Consider the following 26,969-nt stretch of genomic DNA (forward strand, 5'->3'; position numbering starts at 1 on the left):
GTCGAGTAGCTGGACAGGTTAAGGAGCAGTCGAGTAGCTGGACAGGTTAAAGAGCAGTCGAGTAGCTGGACAGGTTAAAGAGCAGTCTAGAGTAGCTGGACAGGTTAAGGAGCAGTCTAGAGTAGCTGGACAGGTTAAGGAGCAGTCTAGAGTAGCTGGACAGGTTAAGGAGCAGTCTAGAGTAGCTGGACAGGTTGAGGAGCAGTCTAGACTAGCTGGACAGGTTAAGGAGCAGTCTAGAGTAGCTGGACAGGTTAAGGAGCAGTCTAGAGTAGCTGGACAGGTTAAGGAGCAGTCTAGAGTAGCTGGACAAGTTAAAGAGCAGTCTAGAGTAGCTGGACAGGTTGAGGAGCAGTCTAGAGTAGCTGGACAGGTTAAGGAGCAGTCTAGAGTAGCTGGACAGGTTAAAGAGCAGTCTAGAGTAGCTGGACAGGTTAAGGAGCAGTCTAGAGTAGCTGGACAGGATAAAGAGCAGTCTAGAGTAGCTGGCCAGGTTAAGGAGCAGTCTTGAGTAGCTGGACAAGTTAAAGAGCAGTCTAGAGTAGCTGGACAGGTTAAGGAGCAGTCTAGAGTTGCTGGCCTGGTTAAGGAGCAGTCTAGAGTTGCTGGCCTGGTTGAGGAGCAGTCTAGAGTAGCTGGACAGGTTAAGGAGCAGTCTAGAGTAGCTGGACAAGTTAAAGAGCAGTCTAGAGTAGCTGGACAGGTTAAGGAGCAGTCTAGAGTTGCTGGCCTGGTTGAGGAGCAGTCTAGAGTAGCTGGACAGGTTAAGGAGCAGTCTAGAGTAGCTGGACAGGTTAAGGAGCAGTCTAGAGTAGCTGGACAGGTTAAGGAGCAGTCTAGAGTAGCTGGACAGGTTAAGGAGCAGTCTTGAGTAGCTGGACAAGTTAAAGAGCAGTCTAGAGTAGCTGGACAGGTTAAGGAGCAGTCTAGAGTAGCTGGACAAGTTAGAGCAGTCTAGAGTAGCTGGACAGGTTAAAGAACAGTCTAGAGTAGCTGGACAGGTTAAGGAGCAGTCTAGAGTAGCTGGACAGGTTAAAGAGCAGTCTAGAGTAGCTGGACAGCTTAAAGAGCAGTCTAGAGTAGCTGGACAGGTTAAGGAGCAGTCTAGAGTAGCTGGACAGGTTAAGGAGCAGTCTAGAGTAGCTGGACAGGTTAAGGAGCAGTCTAGAGTAGCTGGACAAGTTAAAGAGCAGTCTAGAGTAGCTGGCCAGGTTAAAGAGCAGTCTAGAGTAGCTGGACAGGTTGAGGAGCAGTCTAGAGTAGCTGGACAGGTTGAGGAGCAGTCTAGAGTAGCTGGACAGGTTAAGGAGCAGTCTAGAGTAGCTGGACAGGTTAAAGAGCAGTCTAGAGTAGCTGGACAGGTTAAGGAGCAGTCTAGAGTAGCTGGCCAGGTTGAGGAGCAGTCTAGAGTAGCTGGACAGGTTAAGGAGCAGTCTAGAGTAGCTGGACAGGTTAAGGAGCAGTCTAGAGTAGCTGGACAGGTTAAAGAGCAGTCTAGAGTAGCTGGACAGGTTAAGGAGCAGTCTAGAGTAGCTGGCCAGGTTGAGGAGCAGTCTAGAGTAGCTGGACAGGTTAAGGAGCAGTCTAGAGTAGCTGGACAGGTTAAGGAGCAGTCTAGAGTAGCTGGACAGGTTAAGGAGCAGTCTAGAGTAGCTGGACAGGTTAAAGAGCAGTCTAGAGTAGCTGGACAGGTTAAGGAGCAGTCTAGAGTAGCTGGACAGGTTAAAGAGCAGTCTAGAGTAGCTGGACAGGTTAAGGAGCAGTCTAGAGTAGCTGGACAGGTTAAGGAGTTTTGGTTGTTACCTGGAAACAGCTGTGATCTTGTCCTCTGATCAGCAGACGCAGGTGGTGTGTTGTGTTGGGGGAGTTGTTACGAAGAACCAGCTTCTGTTGTCTGTACAGGTAGAGGAGGACATTCAGAGCTCTAACAGCTACACAAAGTCCTCCACGGCTCCACCACCTCCACGGCTACACCACCTCCACCACCTCCACGGCTCCACCACCTCCACCGGCTACACCACCTCCACCGGCTACACCACCTCCACGGCTATACCACGGCTACACCGGCTACACCACCTCCACCACCTCCACGGCTCCACCACCTCCACGGCTACACCACCTCCACGGCTACACCACGGCTACACCACGGCTACACAGCTACACCACAGCTACACCACAGCTACACCACAGCTACACCACAGCTACACCACCTTCACAGCTACACCACCTTCACAGCTACACCACCTTCACAGCTACACCACCTCCACAGCTACACCACCTCCACAGCTACACCACCTCCACAGCTACACCACCTTCACAGCTACACCACCTTCACAGCTACACCACCTCCACAGCTACACCACCTCCACAGCTACACCACCTCCACAGCTACACCACCTTCACAGCTACACCACCTCCACAGCTACACCACCTCCACAGCTACACCACCTCCACAGCTACACCACCTCCACAGCTACACCACCTCCACGGCTACACCACCTCCACAGCTACACCACCTCCACAGCTACACCACCTTCACAGCTACACCACCTTCACAGCTACACCACCTCCACAGCTACACCACCTTCACAGCTACACCACCTCCACAGCTACACCACCTCCACAGCTACACCACCTCCACAGCTACACCACCTTCACAGCTACACCACCTTCACAGCTACACCACCTTCACAGCTACACCACCTTCACAGCTACACCACCTCCACAGCTACACCAATCACCCTCTTCAACAGCTTTGTATCCATGTTCAAAACACAAGATTTAAAAAACATATTTAACCAGGCAAGACAGTTCAGAACAAATTCTTATTTACAATTACGGCCAAACCCGGACGACGCTGGGCCAATTGTGCGTCGCCCTGTGGGACTCCCAATCACGGCCGGATATGATACAGCCCGAGTCGAACCAGGGACCGTAGTGACGCCTCTTGCAGTGCCTTCGACCGCTGCGCCACTAGGTAGCAACTACATACGGGTGAATCATTATGACCAACACGGAAGAGTGTAGAAAATGTTCCTTACACAGCCCTGCCCAGCGTGACCCCTCCCCAGGCCACCAACTGCTTGTTTGAGAGGATGGGAGGCACCTCACTGGGGGCAGCAAGCCCAGGGCAGAGGCAGGACCCGGGTACGGCAGCAGGGTTACCCCTCTCCTCTGGTACCACCTGTCCCTTCAGCACCACCTCGTACTGGGGACCAGACGGCAGCACCAGGATGGTCAGGACACTGGAGAGGACAAACACAGGAAGAAAAAAAAACCCTCAGAACAGGAAGTAGCATGAAAACACAAAAGGGACACAGAAACGAAAACACAGGGAAAAGTCTTGAGCTGCCGGAACAAGAATCCAAGAGCATCCGATCGATTACACTCTGAAGTACAACACTGAGTAATGTACAAGGCTTTCTACGAGGCCAGAACACTGAGTAATGTAGAAGGCTTTCCACAAGGCCAGAACACTGAGTAATGTAGAAGGATTTCCACAAGGCCAGAACACTGAGTAATGTAGAAGGCTTTCCACGAGGCCAGAACACTGAGTAATGTAGAAGGCTTTCCACAAGGCCAGAACACTGAGTAATGTAGAAGGCTTTCCACAAGGCCAGAACACTGAGTAATGTAGAAGGCTTTCCACAAGGCCAGAACACTGAGTAATGTAGAAGGCTTTCCACAAGGCCAGAACACTGAGTAATGTACAAGGCTTTCCACAAGGCCAGAACACTGAGTAATGTAGAAGGCTTTCCACAAGGCCAGAACACTGAGTAATGTACAAGGCTTTCCACAAGGCCAGAACACTGAGTAATGTAGAAGGCTTTCCACAAGGCCAGAACACTGAGTAATGTAGAAGGCTTTCCACAAGGCCAGAACACTGAGTAATGTAGAAGGCTTTCCACAAGGCCAGAACACTGAGTAATGTAGAAGGCTTTCCACAAGGCCAGAACACTGAGTAATGTAGAAGGATTTCCACAAGGCCAGAACACTGAGTAATGTAGAAGGCTTTCCACAAGGCCAGAACACTGAGTAATGTAGAAGGATTTCCACAAGGCCAGAACACTGAGTAATGTAGAAGGCTTTCCACAAGGCCAGAACACTGAGTAATGTAGAAGGCTTTCCACAAGGCCAGAACACTGAGTAATGTAGAAGGCTTTCCACAAGGCCAGAACACTGAGTAATGTAGAAGGATTTCCACAAGGCCAGAACACTGAGTAATGTACAAGGCTTTCCACAAGGCCAGAACACTGAGTAATGTAGAAGGATTTCCACAAGGCCAGAACACTGAGTAATGTAGAAGGCTTTCCACAAGGCCAGAACACTGAGTAATGTAGAAGGCTTTCCACAAGGCCAGAACACTGAGTAATGTAGAAGGCTTTCCACAAGGCCAGAACACTGAGTAATGTAGAAGGCTTTCCACAAGGCCAGAACACTGAGTAATGTAGAAGGCTTTCCACAAGGCCAGAACACTGAGTAATGTAGAAGGATTTCCACAAGGCCAGATGGTCAGAACACTGAAGTGTGTAAATTTTAAATAAATAAAATAAATGAAAAGTACCTCTCTCGGTCCTTCCTGCCGCCCCTGAGAGGTGAACGAGACCACAATGCCTTGCTCCTCCCCGGCACGCAGACACAGCTCCTCAGGACTCACAGAGAAACAGTCATCACCACCGCTGTTCTGAAGACGAGAACCACCAGGAGGTCAATCAACACCACCCAGCAGGTCATATCAACACCACCCAGCACCACCCAGGAGGTCATATCAACACCACCCAGCACCACCCAGGGGGCCGTATCAACACCACCCAGCAGGTCATATCAACACCACCCAGCACCACCCAGGAAGCCATATAAACACCACCCAGCAGGTCATATCAACACCACCCAGCACCACCCAGGAAGCCATATAAACACCACCCAGCAGGTCATAACACCACCCAGCACCACCCAGGAGGTCATATCAACACCACCCAGCACCACCCAGGAAGCCATATAAACACCACCCAGCAGGTCATATCAACACCACCCAGCACCACCCAGGAAGCCATATAAACACCACCCAGCAGGTCATATCAACACCACCCAGCACCACCCAGGAGGTCATATCAACACCACCCAGCACCACCCAGGGGGTCATATCAACACCACCCAGCACCACCCAGGGGGCCGTATCAACACCACCCAGCACCACCCAGGAGGTCATATCAACACCACCCAGCACCACCCAGGAGGTCATATCAGCACCACCCAGCACCACCCAGGAGGTCATATCAGCACCACCCAGCACCCCCCAGCAGGTCATATCAGCACCACCCAGGAGGTCATATCAACACCACCCAGCACCACCCAGGAGGTCATATCAACACCACCCAGCACCACCCAGGAGGTCATATCAACACCACCCAGCACCACCCAGGAGGCCATATCAGTCAGCACCACCCAGGAGGCCATAGTCAGTCAGCACCACCCAGGAGGCCATAGTCAGTCAGCACCACCCAGGAGGCCATAGTCAGTCAGCACCACCCAGGAGGCCATAGTCAGTCAGCACCACCCAGGAGGCCATAGTCAGTCAGCACCACCCAGGAGGCCATAGTCAGTCAGCACCACCCAGGAGGCCATAGTCAGTCAGCACCACCCAGGAGGCCATAGTCAGTCAGCACCACCCAGGAGGCCATAGTCCGTCAGCACCACCCAGGAGGCCATAGTCCGTCAGCACCACCCAGGAGGCCATAGTCAGTCAGCACCACCCAGGAGGCCATAGTCAGTCAGCACCACCCAGGAGGCCATAGTCAGTCAGCACCACCCAGGAGGCCATAGTCAGTCAGCACCGCCCAGGAGGCCATAGTCAGTCAGCACCACCCAGGAGGCCATAGTCAGTCAGCACCACCCAGGAGGCCATAGTCAGTCAGCACCACCCAGGAGGCTATAGTCAGTCAGCACCACCCAGGAGGCCATAGTCCGTCAGCACCACCCAGGAGGCCATAGTCCGTCAGCACCACCCAGGGAGGCCATAGTTCTGTTCTGTCCTTGAGGAAAAGACATGCTGAGGACCACAATGCCAACACATCCCCCAGGCTTATTAAACCACATTGCCAACACATCCCCCAGGCTTATTATAAACACAATGCCAACACATCCCCCAGGCTTATTAAACCACAATGCCAACACATCCCCCAGGCTTATTAAACCACAATGCCAACACATCCCCCAGGCTTATTAAACCACAATGCCAACACATCCCCCAGGCTTATTAAACCACATTGCCAACACATCCCCCAGGCTTATTATAAACACAATGCCAACACATCCCCCAGGCTTATTAAACCACAATGCCAACACATCCCCCAGGCGTATTATAAACACAATGCCAACACATCCCCCAGGCTTATTATAAACACAATGCCAACACATCCCACAGGCTTATTATAAACCACAAGGCCAACACATCCCCCAGGCTTATTATAAACCACAAGGCCAACACATCCCCCAGGCTTATTAAACCACAATGCCAACACATCCCCCAGGCTTATTAAACCACAATGCCAACACATCCCCCAGGCTTATTAAAGCCCAATGCCAACACATCCCCCAGGCTTATTATAACCACAATGCCAACACATCCCCCAGGCTTATTATAAACACAATGCCAACACATCCCCCAGGCTTATTATAAACACAATGCCAACACATCCCCCAGGCTTATTATAAACACAATGCCAACCCATCCCCCAGGCTTATTATAAACACAATGCCAACACATCCCCCAGGCTTATTATAAACACAATGCCAACACATCCCCCAGGCTTATTATAAACACAATGCCAACACATCCCCCAGGCTTATTATAAACACAATGCCAACACATCCCACAGGCTTATTATAAACCACAATGCCAACACATCCCCCAGGCTTATTATAAACCACAATGCCAACACATCCCCCAGGATTATTATAAACCCCAATGCCAACACATCCCCAGGCTTATTAAACCCCAATGCCAACACATCCCCCAGGCTTATTATAAACACAATGCCAACACATCCCCCAGGCTTATTATAAACACAATGCCAACACATCCCCAGGCTTATTATAAACCCCAATGCCAACACATCCCCCAGGCTTATTATAAACACAATGCCAACACATCCCCCAGGCTTATTATAAACACAATGCCAACACATCCCCCAGGCTTATTATAAACACAATGCCAACACATCCCCCAGGCTTATTATAACCACAATGCCAAAACAACCCCCAGGCTTATTATAAACACAAAGCCAACACAACCCCCAGGCTTATTAAACCACAATGCCAACACATCCCCCCAGGCTTATTAAACCACAATGCCAACACATCCCCCAGGCTTATTATTAACACAATGCCAACACATACCCCAGGCTTATTATAAACAAAATGCCAACACATCCCCCAGGCTTATTATAAACACAATGCCAACACATCCCCCAGGCTTATTAAACCACAATGCCAACACATCCCCACGGCTTATTATAAACACAATGCCAACACATCCCCACGGCTTATTAAACCACAATGCCAACACATCCCCACGGCTTATTAAACCACAATGCCAACACATCCCCCAGGCTTATTATAAACACAATGCCAACACATCCCCCAGGCTTATTAAACCACAATGCCAACACATCCCCCAGGCTTATTAAACCACAATGCCAACACATCCCCCAGGCTTATTATAAACACAATGCCAACACATCCCCCAGGCTTATTATAAACACAATGCCAACACATCCCCCAGGCTTATTATAAACACAATGCCAACACATCCCCCAGGCTTATTAAACCCCAATGCCAACACATCCCCCAGGCTTATTAAACCCCAATGCCAACACATCCCCCAGGCTTATTAAACCACAATGCCAACACATCCCCCAGGCTTATTAAACCACAATGCCAACCCATCCCCCAGGCTTATTAAACCCCAATGCCAACCCATCCCCCAGGCTTATTATAAACACAATGCCAACACATCCCCCAGGCTTATTAAACCCCAATGCCAACACATCCCCCAGGCTTATTAAACCCCAATGCCAACACATCCCCCAGGCTTATTAAACCCCAATGCCAACACATCCCCCAGGCTTATTAAACCCCAATGCCAACACATCCCCCAGGCTTATTAAACCCCAATGCCAACACATCCCCCAGGCTTATTAAACCCCAATGCCAACACATCCCCCAGGCTTATTAAACCCCAATGCCAACACATCCCCCAGGCTTATTAAACCCCAATGCCAACACATCCCCCAGGCTTATTAAACCACAATGCCAACACATCCCCCAGGCTTATTAAACCACAATGCCAACACATCCCCCAGGCTTATTAAACCACAATGCCAACACATCCCCAGGCTTATTAAACCCCAATTCCAACACATCCCCAGGCTTATTAAACCCCAATTCCAACACATCCCCCAGGCTTATTAAACCACAATGCCAACACATCCCCCAGGCTTATTAAACCACAATGCCAACACATCCCCAGGCTTATTAAACCACATTGCCAACACATCCCCCAGGCTTATTATAAACACAATGCCAACACATCCCCCAGGCTTATTAAACCACAATGCCAACACATCCCCCAGGCTTATTATAACCACAATGCCAACACATCCCCCAGGCTTATTATAACCACAATGCCAACACATCCCCCAGGCTTATTATAACCACAATGCCAACACATCCCCCAGGCTTATTATAAACACAATGCCAACACATCCCCCAGGCTTATTATAAACACAATGCCAACACATCCCCCAGGCTTATTATAAACACAATGCCACCACATCCCCCAGGCTTATTATAAACACAATGCCACCACATCCCCCAGGCTTATTATAAACACAATGCCAACACAACCCCAAGGCTTATTAAACCACAATGCCAACACATCCCCAGGCTTATTATAAACACAATGCCACCACATCCCCCAGGGCTTATTATAAACACAATGCCAACACATCCCCCAGGCTTATTATAAACACAATGCCAACACATCCCCCCAGGGTTATTAAACCACAATGCCAACACATCCCCCAGGGTTATTATAAACACAATGCCACCACATCCCCCCAGGCTTATTATAAACACAATGCCACCACATCCCCCAGGCTTATTATAAACACAATGCCACCACATCCCCCAGGCTTATTATAAACACAATGCCAACACAACCCCAAGGCTTATTAAACCACAATGCCAACACATCCCCCAGGCTTATTAAACCCCAATGCCAACCCATCCCCCAGGCTTATTAAACCCCAATGCCAACCCATCCCCCAGGCTTATTAAACCCCAATGCCAACCCATCCCCCAGGCTTATTAAACCACAATGCCACCACATCCCCCAGGCTTATTATAAACACAATGCCAACACAACCCCAAGGCTTATTAAACCACAATGCCAACACATCCCCCAGGCTTATTATAAACACAATGCCAACACATCCCCCAGGCTTATTATAAACACAATGCCAACACATCCCCCAGGGTTATTAAACCACAATGCCAACACATCCCCCAGGGTTATTATAAACACAATGCCACCACATCCCCCAGGCTTATTATAAACACAATGCCACCACATCCCCCAGGCTTATTATAAACACAATGCCAACCCATCCCCCAGGCTTATTAAACCCCAATGCCAACCCATCCCCCAGGCTTATTAAACCCCAATGCCAACCCATCCCCCAGGCTTATTAAACCCCAATGCCAACCCATCCCCCAGGCTTATTAAACTCCAATGCCAACCCATCCCCCAGGCTTATTAAACCCCAATGCCAACACATCCCCCAGGGTTATTAAACCCCAATGCCAACCCATCCCCCAGGCTTATTAAACCCCAATGCCAACCCATCCCCCAGGCTTATTAAACCACAATGCCAACCCATCCCCCAGGCTTATTAAACCACAATGCCAACCCATCCCCCAGGCTTATTAAACCACAGATCAAACAGGGAAGTAAAAGGGACCGAATACCTTGAGTTTCAGCTGAACATCAATGTTGCCTGCGTTCTTCAGAGGCAGAGTCTGCTCGCTGGACTGACCAATCGCTGCCGAGAGGTTAACAGTCTGCCCCCCCCACCAAAAAAAAAGATATATGAGAAAAGAATTACAGAAAGATCAACCTATCACAGAAGGTCAAGCCCAACTGTAATATGGAATGTGTTAGAAAAGGCAATAGAACCCACTGGTTTCCCAGTTAAACCCGGGGAACGGAAAGACTAGTCTCATGTCAGCGGAGCGACGGGTCAGTTCCTACCTGGAGGTCTTTAGGGGCGTGTACTCTGGCCGTTCGGACCTGGCTCTGAGAGGGACGCTCCTGATCACATGACTGGGGCCCGGACAGTCCACCTCGATGTCCACCCGCGCACTGTATTCATCCGCTGGACCGAGAGCACCTGTATGACATCAGACATGACAAACAGCTGTGACTGGTGGCTGAAGGGCATCTTGTGTATTAATATTCATGGAGCAAGGCCAGGGGGCCCCGCACCCGAACGGGCCAGGGGGGCCCCGCACCCGAACGGGCCAGGGGGCCCCCAGACCGAACGGGCCAGGGGGCCCCTGCACCGAACGGGCCAGGGGGCCCCCGCATCCGAACAGGCCAGGGGCCATACCTGAACAGGACTGGTACTTCTGTGGAGCGTGGAAGTGAACCCAAACCATGAAGCTCTCTGGATTCTGAAAGACAACACAAAAACAACATCCCAGAAACATCCCTCAGAAACGACTCGACTATTGAAGCCACTGGAGACGACCTGGCGGGTCCAGGTTCACTCACCTCTCCGTAGCTGGCGTGCATCACGTGGTTCATGACGGACGGAGCGGCCAGTGAGGTCAGAGTCCCCGCCTGCAGCAAGCCCTCAGCTGTCATGGCAACGGGACTCTTGGAGAAAGTGAAGCAGCGCCAGGCCGTGGCGTTCTAGAAACACGACGTCACAGAGACCATATCTATCAACGTGTGCTTGTATAAACCAAATATTTTAACAAAAATCAAAGTGCTTTTGAAGTAACAGAAAGATGACATCAGACCTGGAATTTCAGGATTTTTTAGGGGCAAGGCCATTTGGAGGTGCCCAATCTGCCCGGGGCAACGACGCCATCTGCCCGGGGCAACGACGCCATCTGCCCGGGTACCAAGGACATTTAACCAAAATAGCCAATTAAAGTGATTTGAAAATCCAAAAAAAACACTAGCTTTTCTGTTAAAACATAGGTGTATGTAAATGTGTATAGATAATGAATGATCAAAGCGTAGGAGACAGCCTGGCGCACCGAGCCCCGGGAGACAGCCTGGCACACCGAGCCCCGGGCGACAGCCTGGCACACCGGGAGACAGCCTGGCGCACCGAGCCCCGGGAGACAGCCTGGCACACCGAGCCCGGGAGACAGCCTGGCACACCGGGAGACAGCCTGGCGCACCGAGCCCCGGGAGACAGCCTGGCGCGCCGAGCCCCGGACGACAGCCTGGCACACCGAGCCCCGGGAGACAGCCTGGCGCACCGGGAGACAGCCTGGCGCACCGAGCCCCGGGAGACAGCCTGGCACACCGAGCCCCGGGAGACAGCCTGGCACACCGAGCCCCGGGAGACAGCCTGGCGCGCCGAGCCCCGGGAGACAGCCTGGCGCACCGAGCCCCGGGAGACAGCCTGGCGCGCCGAGCCCCGGGAGACAGCCTGGCGCGCCGAGCCCCGGGGAGACAGCCTGGCGCACCGAGCCCCGGGAGACAGCCTGGCGCACCGAGCCCCGGGAGACAGCCTGGCTTATTTGTGTTCAAAATAATATATATATTTTTAATTCAGTGGGTGCGGCTTATATTCAGGTGCGCTCAATAGTCCGGAAATTACGGTAATAAGAACGGCGATAAGTGACAGAGCCGTGTGAGTGAGGCGCTTCGGAGGCGGCGATTGGCAGCTGGGAATTAGAATTATTATACTCAGCCAAAGGGAACAACGGACACTTCGGCTGAAAGGAAAATACATATTTTTTTTAGGTAGCATTACGGACGGCCACGCGAGGGGACATCGAGGGCCATGGCTGTTGAAAATGAGGCCTGCATGACAAAGTTCTGCACAACTCAGACAGAAGAGTAATGACCTATACAACATTAGTTATTGTCTGTTGCTGCACTGTACTGCATCGCAATGTACTGCAAAGCATTGTATTGCATAGCATTGTACTGTACTGCATAGTAATGTAGTGCATAGCATTGTATTGTATGGTAATGTAGTGCATAGCATTGTATTGTATGGTAATGTAGTGCATAGCATTGTATTGTATGGTAATGTAGTGCATAGCATTGTACGGTAATGTAGTGCATAGCATTGTACGGTAATGTAGTGCATAGCATTGTATTGTACGGTAATGTAGTGCATAGCATTGTATTGTACGGTAATGTAGTGCATAGCATTGTATTGTATGGTAATGTAGTGCATAGCATTGTATTGTATGGTAATGTAGTGCATAGCATTGTATTGTATGGTAATGTAGTGCATAGCATTGTATTGTATGGTAATGTAGTGCATAGCATTGTATTGTATGGTAATGTAGTGCATAGCATTGTATTGTATGGTAATGTAGTGCATAGCATTGTATTGTATGGTAATGTAGTGCATAGCATTGTATTGTATGGTAATGTAGTGCATAGCATTGTATTGTATGGTAATGTAGTGCATAGCATTGTATTGTATGGTAATGTAGTGCATAGCATTGTATTGTATGGTAATGTAGTGCATAGCATTGTATTGTATGGTAATGTAGTGCATAGCATTGTATGGTAATGTAGTGCATAGCATTGTATGGTAATGTAGTGCATAGCATTGTATGGTAATGTAGTGCATAGCATTGTATGGTAATGTAGTGCATAGCATTGTATGGTATGGTAATGTAGTGCATAGCATTGTATGGTATGGTAATGTAGTGCATAGCATTGTATTGTATGGTAATGTAGTGCATAGCATTGTATTGTATGGTAATGTAGTGCATAGCATTGTATTGTACGGTAATGTAGTGCATAGCATTGTATTGTACGGTAATGTAGTGCATAGCATTGTATCGGTAATGTAGTGCATAGCATTGTACGGTAATGTAGTGCATAGCATTGTACGGTAATGTAGTGCATAGCATTGTACGGTAATGTAGTGCATAGCATTGTATTGTACGGTAATGTAGTGCATAGCATTGTATTGTACGGTAATGTAGTGCATAGCATTGTATTGTACGGTAATGTAGTGCATAGCATTGTATTGTACGGTAATGTAGTGCATAGCATTGTATTGTACGGTAATGTAGTGCATAGCATTGTATTGTATGGTAATGTAGTGCATAGCATTGTATTGTATGGTAATGTAGTGCATAGCATTGTATTGTACGGTAATGTAGTGCATAGCATTGTATTGTACGGTAATGTAGTGCATAGCATTGTATTGTATGGTAATGTGGTGCATAGCATTGTATTGTATGGTAATGTAGTGCATAGCATTGTATTGTATGGTAATGTAGTGCATAGCATTGTATTGTATGGTAATGTAGTGCATAGCATTGCATTGCACGGTAATGTAGTGCATAGCATTGTATTGTATGGTAATGTAGTGCATAGCATTGTATTGTATGGTAATGTTGTGCATAGCATTGTATTGTATGGTAATGTAGTGCATAGCATTGTATTGTATGGTAATGTAGTGCATAGCATTGTATTGTATGGTAATGTAGTGCATAGCATTGTATTGTATGGTAATGTAGTGCATAGCATTGTATTGTACGGTAATGTAGTGCATAGCATTGTATTGTACGGTAATGTAGTGCATAGCATTGTATTGTATGGTAATGTGGTGCATAGCATTGTATTGTATGGTAATGTAGTGCATAGCATTGTATTGTATGGTAATGTAGTGCATAGCATTGTATTGTATGGTAATGTAGTGCATAGCATTGTCTTACAGCACTGATAACCAGTCGAACAGGAACAGTAGCATGAGTCCTGTTCAGCAGCTTCAGAGGCAGAGCTTTGGCACAGCCACCTGCCAGGTCCCCAAAATCCAGACCGCCACACTTCCCTACATCCACCTGGAGAGGAGAACCCAGAATAGAATGTGTTCCAGTGGAGAACCCACCCAGAATATAATGTGTTCCAGTGGAGAACCCACCCAGAATATAATGTGTTCCAGTGGAGAACCCACCCAGAATATAATGTGTTCCAGTGGAGAACCCACCCAGAATATAATGTGTTCCAGTGGATAACCCACCCAGAATATAATGTGTTCCAGTGGATAACCCACCCAGAATATAATGTGTTCCAGTGGAGAACCCACCCAGAATATAATGTGTTCCAGTGGAGAACCCACCCAGAATATAATGTGTTCCAGTGGAGAACCCACCCAGAATATAATGTGTTCCAGTGGAGAACCCACCCAGAATATAATGTGTTCCAGTGGAGAACCCACCCAGAATATAATGTGTTCCAGTGGAGAACCCACCCAGAATATAATGTGTTCCAGTGGAGAACCCACCCAGAATATAATGTGTTCCAGTGGAGAACCCACCCAGAATATAATGTGTTCCAGTGGAGAACCCACCCAGAATATAATGTGTTCCAGTGGAGAACCCACCCAGAATATAATGTGTTCCAGTGGAGAACCCACCCAGAATATAATGTGTTCCAGTGGAGAACCCACCCAGAATATAATGTGTTCCAGTGGAGAACCCACCCAGAATATAATGTGTTCCAGTGGAGAACCCACCCAGAATATAATGTGTTCCAGTGGAGAACCCACCCAGAATATAATGTGTTCCAGTGGAGAACCCACCCAGAATATAATGTGTTCCAGTGGAGAACCCACCCAGAATATAATGTGTTCCAGTGGAGAACCCACCCAGAATATAATGTGTTCCAGTGGAGAACCCACCCAGAATATAATGTGTTCCAGTGGAGAACCCACCCAGAATATAATGTGTTCCAGTGGAGAACCCACCCAGAATATAATGTGTTCCAGTGGAGAACCCACCCAGAATATAATGTGTTCCAGTGGAGAACCCACCCAGAATATAATGTGTTCCAGTGGAGAACCCACCCAGAATATAATGTGTTCCAGTGGAGAACCCACCCAGAATATAATGTGTTCCAGTGGAGAACCCACCCAGAATATAATGTGTTCCAGTGGAGAACCCACCCAGAATATAATGTGTTCCAGTGGAGAACCCACCCAGAATATAATGTGTTCCAGTGGAGAACCCACCCAGAATATAATGTGTTCCAGTGGAGAACCCACCCAGAATATAATGTGTTCCAGTGGAGAACCCACCCAGAATATAATGTGTTCCAGTGGAGAACCCACCCAGAATATAATGTGTTCCAGTGGAGAACCCACCCAGAATATAATGTGTTCCAGTGGAGAACCCACCCAGAATATAATGTGTTCCAGTGGAGAACCCACCCAGAATATAATGTGTTCCAGTGGAGAACCCACCCAGAATATAATGTGTTCCAGTGGAGAACCCACCCAGAATATAACGTGTTCCAGTGGAGAACCCACCCAGAATATAACGTGTTCCAGTGGAGAACCCACCCAGAATATAACGTGTTCCAGTGGAGAACCCACCCAGAATATAACGTGTTCCAGTGGAGAACCCACCCAGAATATAACGTGTTCCAGTGGAGAACCCACCCAGAATATAACGTGTTCCAGTGGAGAACCCACCCAGAATATAACGTGTTCCAGTGGAGAACCCACCCAGAATATAACGTGTTCCAGTGGAGAACCCACCCAGAATATAACGTGTTCCAGTGGAGAACCCACCCAGAATATAACGTGTTCCAGTGGAGAACCCACCCAGAATATAACGTGTTCCAGTGGAGAACCCACCCAGAATATAACGTGTTCCAGTGGAGAACCCACCCAGAATATAACGTGTTCCAGTGGAGAACCCACCCAGAATATAACGTGTTCCAGTGGAGAACCCACCCAGAATATAACGTGTTCCAGTGGAGAACCCACCCAGAATATAACGTGTTCCAGTGGAGAACCCACCCAGAATATAACGTGTTCCAGTGGAGAACCCACCCAGAATATAACGTGTTCCAGTGGAGAACCCACCCAGAATATAACGTGTTCCAGTGGAGAACCCACCCAGAATATAACGTGTTCCAGTGGAGAACCCACCCAGAATATAACGTGTTCCAGTGGAGAACCCACCCAGAATATAACGTGTTCCAGTGGAGAACCCACCCAGAATATAACGTGTTCCAGTGGAGAACCCACCCAGAATATAACGTGTTCCAGTGGAGAACCCACCCAGAATATAACGTGTTCCAGTGGAGAACCCACCCAGAATATAACGTGTTCCAGTGGAGAACCCACCCAGAATATAACGTGTTCCAGTGGAGAACCCACCCAGAATATAATGTGTTCCAGTGGAGAACCCACCCAGAATATAATGTGTTCCAGTGGAGAACCCACCCAGAATATAATGTGTTCCAGTGGAGAACCCACCCAGAATATAATGTGTTCCAGTGGAGAACCCACCCAGAATATAATGTGTTCCAGTGGAGAACCCACCCAGAATATAATGTGTTCCAGTGGAGAACCCACCCAGAATATAATGTGTTCCAGTGGAGAACCCACCCAGAATATAATGTGTTCCAGTGGAGAACCCACCCAGAATATAATGTGTTCCAGTGGAGAACCCACCCAGAATATAATGTGTTCCAGTGGAGAACCCACCCAGAATATAATGTGTTCCAGTGGAGAACCCACCCAGAATATAATGTGTTCCAGTGGAGAACCCACCCAGAATATAATGTGTTCCAGTGGAGAACCCACCCAGAATATAATGTGTTCCAGTGGAGAACCCACCCAGAATATAATGTGTTCCAGTGGAGAACCCACCCAGAATATAATGTGTTCCAGTGGAGAACCCACCCAGAATATAATGTGTTCCAGTGGAGAACCCACCCAGAATATAATGTGTTCCAGAGGAGAACCCACCCAGAATATAATGTGTTCCAGAGGAGAACCCACCCAGAATATAATGTGTTCCAGTGGAGAACCCACCCAGAATATAATGTGTTCCAGTGGAGAACCCACCCAGAATATAATGTGTTCCAGTGGAGAACCCACCCAGAATATAATGTGTTATCTGTTCCAGTGGAGAACCCACCCAGAATATAATGTGTTCCAGTGGAGAACCCACCCAGAATATAATGTGTTCCAGTGGAGAACCCACCCAGAATATAATGTGTTCCAGTGGAGAACCCACCCAGAATATAATGTGTTCCAGTGGAGAACCCACCCAGAATATAATGTGTTCCAGAGGAGAACCCACCCAGAATATAATCTGTTCCAGTGGAGAACCCACCCAGAATATAATGTGTTATCTGTTCCAGTGGAGAACCCACCCAGAATATAATGTGTTCCAGTGGAGAACCCACCCAGAATATAATGTGTTCCAGTGGAGAACCCACCCAGAATATAATGTGTTCCAGTGGAGAACCCACCCAGAATATAATGTGTTCCAGTGGAGAACCCACCCAGAATATAATGTGTTCCAGTGGAGAACCCACCCAGAATATAATGTGTTCCAGTGGAGAACCCACCCAGAATATAATGTGTTCCAGTGGAGAACCCACCCAGAATATAATGTGTTCCAGAGGAGAACCCACCCAGAATATAATCTGTTCCAGTGGAGAACCCACCCAGAATATAATGTGTTATCTGTTCCAGTGGAGAACCCACCCAGAATATAATGTGTTCCAGTGGAGAACCCACCCAGAATATAATGTGTTCCAGTGGAGAACCCACCCAGAATATAATGTGTTCCAGTGGAGAACCCACCCAGAATATAATGTGTTCCAGTGGAGAACCCACCCAGAATATAATGTGTTCCAGTGGAGAACCCACCCAGAATATAATGTGTTCCAGAGGAGAACCCACCCAGAATATAATGTGTTCCAGAGGAGAACCCACCCAGAATATAATGTGTTATCTGTTCCAGTGGAGAACCCACCCAGAATATAATGTGTTCCAGTGGAGAACCCACCCAGAATATAATGTGTTCCAGTGGAGAACCCACCCAGAATATAATGTGTTCCAGTGGAGAACCCACCCAGAATATAATGTGTTCCAGAGGAGAACCCACCCAGAATATAATCTGTTCCAGAGGAGAACCCACCCAGAATATAATCTGTTCTCTATTCCAGAGGGGAAACATCATTGATATCAACCAACTAGAACAGAGACCTTGAGGTTCTACACAACTATTGTTTAAAAACACTGAAATATAAGCAGCGAAACAAACCAAACAGGAAGCATGTAGTAGGTGTACTTCCTGTCCTGACATGGACTCAAAGCTATACTAACGATCGACATTAGTTACACCCACTCCTCACTTGGGATTAAATCTAACAAGCCAACAATTGATCAGCCGCACCCCCTTACCTCCAGAGCAGGGTTCTCTGCCATGGCGACGAGGACCACCCTCTTGGCGAACACCTCGGCGCGGGAGGCAGCCTGGGCCTCAGCGGAGGCAGGCCAGGACGAGACACTGAGGACAGCCTGGTAAACCCCGGCCTGAGGTGGGATGAACAGCACCTTCTGCTCCTCCGTGCTCTTAGGGCCAATGATAGTCTTGTTCTTCACTATCAGCCACTGGTACGGGAATGAATCAAACTGGGCGGGACAGGAAATGGACATTATGGTTCGACAGCAGTTCCTCGTTCTTCAGAGTGGTTACATTTCCGGGACTATTTATTGGCTCTCAATTTGCTAAAATATTCTCTCAGCATTTTTATTTTTACATTTTTGTTGACACTATTTCAGACCATACAATTCTCTGTAAATCATTGTCCTCTTTACAAATTCATTAGAAACAAAATGACTCACCTTCTCTCCGTCGATGGCCAGGCTGGTGACTGTGATGGAGACCTGCTGCCAGCGCTCGGAGGGGTTGAAGATGCCCAGTGAGGTCTGAGAGGAGATGCCCACACAGCAGGCATGGGGGAACCTCAGCTCCTCAGGGATCACGACCTGGGCTGGAGGATTGGAGAGGGGTCCAGGGTTATCTTAAAGCTGACAAAATTACACGTATTTGTCACTCAAGATTGAGATACACCGTTTCAAACTCTTCCAACTGCAACACACCCTCTTATCTGGAGTGATTCAAGATACCATTCCAGAACTGATTGAAGGCTAACCTGCGGGTTCGGGAAGGCTAACCTGCGGGTTCGGGAAGGCTAACCTGCGAGTTCGGGAAGGCTAACCTGCGGGTTCGGGAAGGCTAACCTGCGGGTTCGGGAAGGCTAACCTGCGGGTTCGGGAAGGCTAACCTGCGAGTTCGGGAAGGCTAACCTGCGAGTTCGGGAAGGCTAACCTGCGAGTTCGGGAAGGCTAACCTGCGAAGTTCGGGAAGGCTAACCTGCGAAGTTCGGGAAGGCTAACCTGCGAGTTCGGGAAGGCTAACCTGCGAGTTCGGGAAGGCTAACCTGCGAGTTCGGGAAGGCTAACCTGCGAAGTTCGGGAAGGCTAACCTGCGAGTTCGGGAAGGCTAACCTGCGAAGTTCGGGAAGGCTAACCTGCGGGTTCGGGAAGGCTAACCTGCGAGTTCGGGAAGACTAACCTGCGAAGTTCGGGAAGACTAACCTGCGAGTTCGGGAAGACTAACCTGCGAGTTCGGGAAGACTAACCTGCGAAGTTCGGGAAGACTAACCTGCGAAGTTCGGGAAGACTAACCTGCGAAGTTCGGGAAGACTAACCTGCGAGTTCGGGAAGACTAACCTGCGAGTTCGGGAAGACTAACCTGCGAAGTTCGGGAAGACTAACCTGCGAGTTCGGGAAGACTAACCTGCGAGTTCGGGAAGACTAACTCCGAAGTTCGGGAAGACTAACCTGCGAAGTTCGGGAAGACTAACCTGCGAGTTCGGGAAGACTAACCTGCGAGTTCGGGAAGACTAACCTGCGAGTTCGGGAAGACTAACCTGCGAGTTCGGGAAGACTAACCTGCGAGTTCGGGAAGACTAACCTGCGAGTTCGGGAAGACTAACCTGCGAAGTTCGGGAAGACTAACCTGCGAGTTCGGGAAGACTAACCTGCGAGTTCGGGAAGACTAACCTGCGAAGTTCGGGAAGACTAACCTGCGAGTTCGGGAAGACTAACCTCTGGAGTTCGGGAAGACTAACCTGCGAGTTCGGGAAGACTAACCTGCGGGTTCGGGAAGACTAACCTGCGGGTTCGGGAAGACTAACCTGCGGGTTCGGGGAGACTAACCTGCGAGTTCGGGGAGACTAACCTGCGAGTTCGGGGAGACTAACCTGCGAGTTCGGGAAGGCTGCCGTTAGACCACGAGGCTACACAGCGCTGGCTGTAGGGGTTCTCCTCCATCAGTCCTGGGTCCAAGGGTTTGAGGTGGGGGTTAGAGCAGTGGTACAGACCCCCAGGACCTCCTGGTCCACCAGGCCCAGAGACACCCAGACCCCCAGAGCTGTGGAGGTGTCTGACTGAGGGATCAACGTTGGGTCCTAACCGTGAGGACAGAGCGTGACCGTACAGGCCGTTCCCTGCTGCTGCCATGTGGTGGTAGGGAGCAGGCAGAGAGAGACCAGGGTGTAGAGCTCCATCTGAACCCAGGTTCTGCAGTGCCAGCTGGGAGCTGAAGAGGGAGCGCCCCGTCAGGAGGCTGGGGACCCCTGGATGCAGGTCCACCATGGAGCCCTGGGGCTTGAAGCTGGAGATGGGCATGTAGCACAGGTCCTCGGAGGAAGGCAGGCTGAAGCCCGTCCTGGCCCCAGGATAGACCTCACTCCCCTGGGCTGAGACCCCGGACCACTGCTGGTTCCCCTGGCCCCCATACCGCTGGGCTGCTGGATGTTCAGGTTGCTGGAGTAACCAGAATCCACCTTGGCGAGGTGGTGTGAGTTGGGTTCGGAGTGGCGTTTCTGCTGGTTGTAGTCTCTATTATTCCCACAGTGATAGTTACACTCACTCTGGCTGCGTGTACAGCCCAGACCTGAACCACTCCGCAAGTCTACCGAGCCACTACGAGGACCGTTAGAGCGGCGAGGAGACTCTGGGCTCTTGGACTGTCTAGGAGGACAGAGGACGTCTGTAGAGCGGTTAGGAGGTAGATCCTGACCTGAAGGATTCTGGGTATCAGCCCCTTCTACTGCAGGGGTGGGACTGGCCCTGATGATAGTGGTGCTCAGAGACATGGTGCCATTACTCTGGGGGGAAGGGAGAGAGAAGATATCACGCAGTCCATGGGTTATTCCATCATGTAGTAAAACTCCAGCACATAACATAGCTAGCTGAGTTTTTCCAGGAAGATAACCATCATTCAGCTTAACATTGTGCATCAACAATCAAGACAAAACACCCAAAACCCAAGGTTTCTTTACCTCGGTTCTATGATAATACAGCGCCTTCAGAAAAGTATTCACACCCTTTGAGAATTTTTAAAACACAAAATACTTTGTAAATGTCGAAGTGGAAGAAAAATGTGAGCATTTGTAAAACATTTCTGAAAAATGAAACAGTAATATATATGTTTCCTAGATAAGTATTCAACCCCCTGAGTAAATATATTGCCAGTGATTACTGCTGTGAGTGTTTCTGGGTAAATCTAAGAGCGATTACTGCTGTGAGTGTTTCTGGGTAAATCTAAGAGCGATTACTGCTGTGAGTGTTTCTGGGTAAATCTAAGAGCGATTACTGCTGGGAGTGTTTCTGGGTAAATCTAAGAGCGATTACTGCTGTGAGTGTTTCTGGGTAAATCTAAGAGCGATTACTGCTGTGAGTGTTTCTGGGTAAATCTAAGAGCGTTCCAACACCTGGATTGTGCAACATTTGCCCCGTTCTTCTTCTTCGTGTTCTGTCAAATTGGTTGTTGATCATTGCTAGACAACCATTTTCAGGTCTTGTCATAAGATTTTTAAGCAGAATTGGGTCAAAACTGTAAACTTGGCACCTCAGGAACATTCACTGTCTTCTTGGTAAGCAACTCCAGTGTAGATTTGGCCTTGTGTTTTAGGTTATTGTCCTGCTGAAAGGTGAATTCATCTCCCAGTGTCTGGTGGGAAGCAGACTGAACCAGGGTTTCCTCTAGGACTTTGCCTGTGCTTAGCTCCATTCCATTTCTTTTTATCCTAAAAAACTCCCCAGTCCTCAACTATGACAAGCATACCCATAACATGATGCAGCCACCACGATGCTTGAAAATATAAAGAGTGGTACTCAGTAATGTGTTGTACTTGAACCAAACATAACTTTTTGTCCAGAATACAAAGTGTTAATTGCTTTGCCACATTTTTTTGCAGTATTAATTTAGTGCCTCGTTGCAAACAGGATACATGTTTTGGAATATTTGTTATTCTGTACAGGCTTCCTTTTCACAGTCATTTATGTTTGTATTCTTGAGTAACTACAATGTTGTTGATCCATCCTCAGTTATCTCCTATCACAGCCATTAAACTCTGTAACTGTTTTAAAGTCACCATTGGCCTCATGGTGAAATCCCTGAGTGGTTTCCTTCTTCTCCGGCAACTGAGTTAGGAAGGACGCCTCTATCTTTATAGTAACTGGGTGTATTGATATACCATCCAAAGTGTAATTAATGACTTCACCATGCTCAAAGGGATATTCAATGAACGTTTTTTTTTTTTACCCATTTTTTACTCCTCCCACGCCGCCCACGCCTCCCACGCCTCCACCCCTCCCACGCCTCCACCCCTCCCACGCCTCCACGCCTCCCACTCCTCCACTCCTCCACTCCTCCACCCCTCCCACTCCTCCACGCCTCCACTCCTTTCCTTCTTGCCAGCCGGGAAATGTGGTGAGATCTCTCATTATCAGCGAACCAGAGAAAGTGTGTGCTTTCCCCCCGTGTCTTTCGACAAAAGAAACGCTAGCAATTCTACCTCTCCAGGTATGGAAAGCTAGCCAATGGGAACTACGTGTCAGCAGAGTAAGCTTTCCAGCGAGCTAGCCAAGTTAGCTTAAGGCTCACGGCGTGGGGTTAACCAAGTGGCGATGGCTAGCCAAGTTAGCTTAAGCCTCACGGCGTGGGGCTAACCAAGTGGCGATGGCTAGCCAAGTTAGCTTAAGCCTCACGGCGTGGGGCTAACCAAGTGGCGATGGCTAGCCAAGTTAGCTGAAGCCTCACGGCATGGGGTTAACCAAGTGGCGATGGCTAGCCAAGTTAGCTTAAGCCTCACGGCGTGGGGTTAACCAAGTGGCGATGGCTAGCCAAGTTAGCTTAAGCCTCACGGCATGGGGTTAACCAAGTGGCGATGGCTAGCCAAGTTAGCTTACGCCTCACGGCGTGGGGTTAACCAAATCGCGATGGCTAGCCGTGTCACGTTAAGCTACCCCCGGAGACAGAAGTAGAATTTTTTATTCTCCCCCCCATTTGGTTAAGTATCGAACACTAATCGACTCCATTGACCTCACGGTTGACCTGTGAACTGTTAAAGCAGGAAGACAGGAATTCAAGTCACACAGAGAGGAGAGAGAGCTTCAGGAACCGTCCTGATCACTTCCGCAAAGAAGAAGAGAGGCCGAGAACGACCAAAAGGGCTGGCCCTCGGTCAGACGACGTGCGATTGAGCTCTTGGTCGTTTTGTAAAACAGCCCGACGGGAATCCCACTGAGACACGGGAAAAGGAGTATTCGAAAGAGAAGCCCATATATACGAAGGCCCAATCGGCTGCCTACTATACCTTGTGTCTGTCAGGAGTTGGGATGCCGGTGCTGTCGAGAGCCGTGCCGTCATTCAGAGAGATGTACGTCAGCCTGCTGAGACTGGGACTGGAACAACTCCACTCGGACTGGGACTGTGGAGGAGAGAGATCACTGGGGGGTCTCCTGTCCCCGACACTGGAGGAGGGGGGACACACAGGCCTGTACAGGCAACCAGAGAGAAATACAAGATTTAAGAAGAACTGCAAGTAGAGTTACACAGTAGAGGGCACGACCTGACATCTGATTGATTTAATAACTGATTGATGGTTTGATTGATTGAATAATTGATTGATTTACCCTTCTTGGTTGGGGAAGGAGGTCTGTGAGGGGGAGGAGTGGGTGAGAGGAGAGGTGGAGGGTCTGAAGGTACACTGGCTCTGCTCTGGTCCTCCAGCATGATGCAGAGGAGTACCTGGAGATGCACCTGCAGAGAACAACACATTACTATCCATAACCTGACCAGGATATTAATACATTACTATCCACCACATTAATACAATCTGACCAGAGATCATTACTATCCACCACATTAATACAATCTGACCAGATATCATTACTATCCACCACATTAATACAATCTGACCAGAGATCATTACTATCCACCACATTAATACAATCTGACCAGATATCATTACTATCCACCACATTAATACAATCTGACCAGAGATCATTACTATCCACCACATTAATACAATCTGACCAGAGATCATTACTATCCACCACATTAATACAATCTGACCAGATATCACATTACTATCCACCACATTAATACAATCTGACCAGAGATCATTACTATCCACCACATTAATACAATCTGACCAGAGATCATTACTATCTACCACATTAATACAATCTAACCAATGAACTAAATCCTTCTTTATCATTGTCTGCAGAACACAAGACCAGGAAATCACCTCAAATAAACTATAATCAACATTGAAAAACCAGATGTCCCAATCCAGCCGGAAGGACCAGGGGAAAAAAAACGGGATTTGAAACTAAACTAAGCTTAAACAAACATGTTTATTTCTCTCTTAAATGAGTTGAAGAATAGCTGAATAATGATGTTGATTGGACCAGAGACTGACCGTCCACCCTGTGTGCAGCAGCAGGCTGGGGGCTGTGACAGGAGGAAGTAAAACCAACATGTCTGGTCGCAGCGCCGAGAGGAGCTTCTCCACCACTCTCCTCCAGGCCACCGGGTTTCTCCTGCTGGGCTGTACTGCTCCCGGTCTTCACCGTGGTCCTCCTGGCTCTCTGGGAGGGCGATGTGATGTCTCTGAGGGACAGCGGCCCTGACTGACCCTTCCTCAGACCAGGGGAGGTCTTAGGACCTGGGGCAGGAGCTGCGGAGCGGTCCTCTATCTTCTGGGCTGGGGTGTTGTTGGGTGTTGGACGGACTACTCCTAGTTCAGCCCCACCACTCTCTGTGCTGCTCCTGCTCAGTACACCAGCTGGTTGGGGCTCACTGTTATTATTCCCTGCAGACTTCCTGTCAGCAGCTGGTTTGGCTGTGGAGGTGGTTGAGGAGAACTGACCAGAGCCCACAGACCTTCTCCCTGGGTTACCAGAGGCTGTAGGGATGGAGCTGAATCTGGGACGAGGGATGGAACTCCTCCTCACATCCGTCTTGTTAGCTGGTCCTGGTCCACTCTGGTCAGAACCTGGATGTAGCCCAGCAGAGACCGGACGGGTCGTAGCAGCAGGGTAACCTTGTGTCAAACCCGCCTTAGCCTCCACGCCAGAGGATGAGGAGATATCTCCCTTGGCGATAGCCTGGTATTCGGTAGCCTGGTGTTGATAACCCGAGCTCTCGTTCTCCACAGTAACAACAAGTGACGCTGCCTGGGACTTCCTGTGGGAGGAGTTGAGGCTGTCGGCCCAGCTGAGGAAGTCAAAGGTGTAGTGGGAGGTGCCTGACTGGTCGCTGTCGCTGCTGGTGGATACCTCCGTCTGTTTCAGGTACTTTTCAATGTCGAAGGCCTCCAGCAGGTCCCCGGCACACTGGCTCCTCTGTAGAGCCTCCAGCAGGTCCCCGGCACACTGGCTCCTCTGTAGAGCCTCCAGCAGGTCCCCGGCACACTGGCTCCTCTGTAGAGCCTCCAGCAGGTCCCCCGGCACACTGGCTCCTCTGTAGAGCCTCCAGCAGGTCCCCGGCACACTGGCTCCTCTGTAGAGCCTCCAGCAGGTCCCCCGGCACACTGGCTCCTCTGTAGAGCCTCCAGCAGGTCCCCGGCACACTGGCTCCTCTGTAGAGCCTCCAGCAGGTCCCCCCGTTGGTCCAGTTGAACCCGGTTAGGACTGGGCTGGTCCAGTTCAACCCGGTTAGGGCTGGGAGTTTGTTCTTCCAGGACAGAGGCTGGGAATCAGAATCAAAATCTCCTTCAGATTTTTCATGACCTGGTGAAGTGGTGCTGACATCACCTTCCAACAAACACAACAGAATTAACCAGTCTGGGCTAGGGGGCAGTATTTTCACGGCCGGATGAAAAACATACCCAATTTAAACCGGTTACTACTCTTGCCCAGAAACTAGAATATGCATATTATTAGTAGATTTGGATAGAAAACACTTTAAAGTTTCAAACTGTTTGAATGGTGTCTGTGAGTAAAACAGAACTCATATGGCAGGCAAAAACCTGAGAAAAATACAAGCAGGAAATGAAAAATCTGGTACCTGTAGTTTTTTTCCAAGTCATTGCCAATCGAACACACAGTGAGTAAGGGTTCATTTTGCACGTCCTAAGGCTTCCACTAGATGTCAACAGTCTTTAGAAAGTTGTTTGAGACGTCTATGATGAACAGAGACGGAGCGAGAAGGGAAGTTGGTAACCCAGGGAAGGATGTTAGTTCATTGGCGCGCGTTCACGCGAGAGGAAGCTCTGTTCCAAAACGTTTTTCAAGACACTGGAATGGTCCGGTTGGAATATTACTGAAGTTTCACGTTAAAATGTCCCTAAAGATTGATGCTATACAACGTTTGACATGTTTGAACGAACGTAAATAGATTTTTTGGGGGGGACTTTTTGTCGTCACAATTTCCTCGCGCATCCTACATTTTGAGTAGCTAACTGAACGCGCAAACATGGAGTTATTTGGACATAAATTATGAACTTTATCGAACAAAATCAACATTTGTTGTGGACCTGGGATTCCTGGAAGTGCCTTCTGATGAAGATTATTAAAAGGTAA

The 26,969-nt window shown here is 48.9% G+C and overlaps 2 protein-coding genes across 2 annotated transcripts in view; both read right to left on the reverse strand.

Moving 5' to 3' along the window:
- The window catches only part of LOC106606154 (centrosomal protein of 192 kDa-like), a 12,142-nt gene extending 8,768 nt beyond the window's left edge, over positions 1-3,374 (reverse strand). The window contains exons 1-3 of the mRNA XM_045713555.1: positions 3,331-3,374; positions 3,042-3,245; positions 1,804-1,894 (exon numbers count right to left, since the gene is read on the reverse strand). Coding sequence (XP_045569511.1) covers positions 1,804-1,894; positions 3,042-3,245; positions 3,331-3,374 — 339 coding nt within the window. The remainder of the gene's footprint in view (positions 1-1,803; positions 1,895-3,041; positions 3,246-3,330) is intronic.
- On the reverse strand, positions 3,122-24,925 carry LOC123738875 (centrosomal protein of 192 kDa). The gene is made up of 14 exons (XM_045713549.1): positions 24,866-24,925; positions 24,075-24,097; positions 23,756-23,936; positions 21,071-21,262; positions 20,354-20,918; positions 18,930-19,078; positions 18,486-18,716; positions 13,993-14,118; positions 10,835-10,975; positions 10,671-10,734; positions 10,313-10,451; positions 10,030-10,122; positions 4,565-4,684; positions 3,122-3,245 (listed from the first exon to the last, which is right to left on the reverse strand). Exons 1-12 carry the CDS (start codon positions 24,923-24,925, stop codon positions 10,068-10,070), a joined length of 1,926 nt encoding a protein of 641 aa, XP_045569505.1. The 3' UTR covers positions 3,122-3,245; positions 4,565-4,684; positions 10,030-10,067.
- Between the last annotated feature and the right edge of the window lie 2,044 nt (positions 24,926-26,969).

This window comes from Salmo salar, unplaced genomic scaffold (assembly GCF_905237065.1).
Source record: "Salmo salar unplaced genomic scaffold, Ssal_v3.1, whole genome shotgun sequence".
In the NCBI taxonomy this organism is placed as follows: Eukaryota; Metazoa; Chordata; class Actinopteri; order Salmoniformes; family Salmonidae; genus Salmo; species Salmo salar.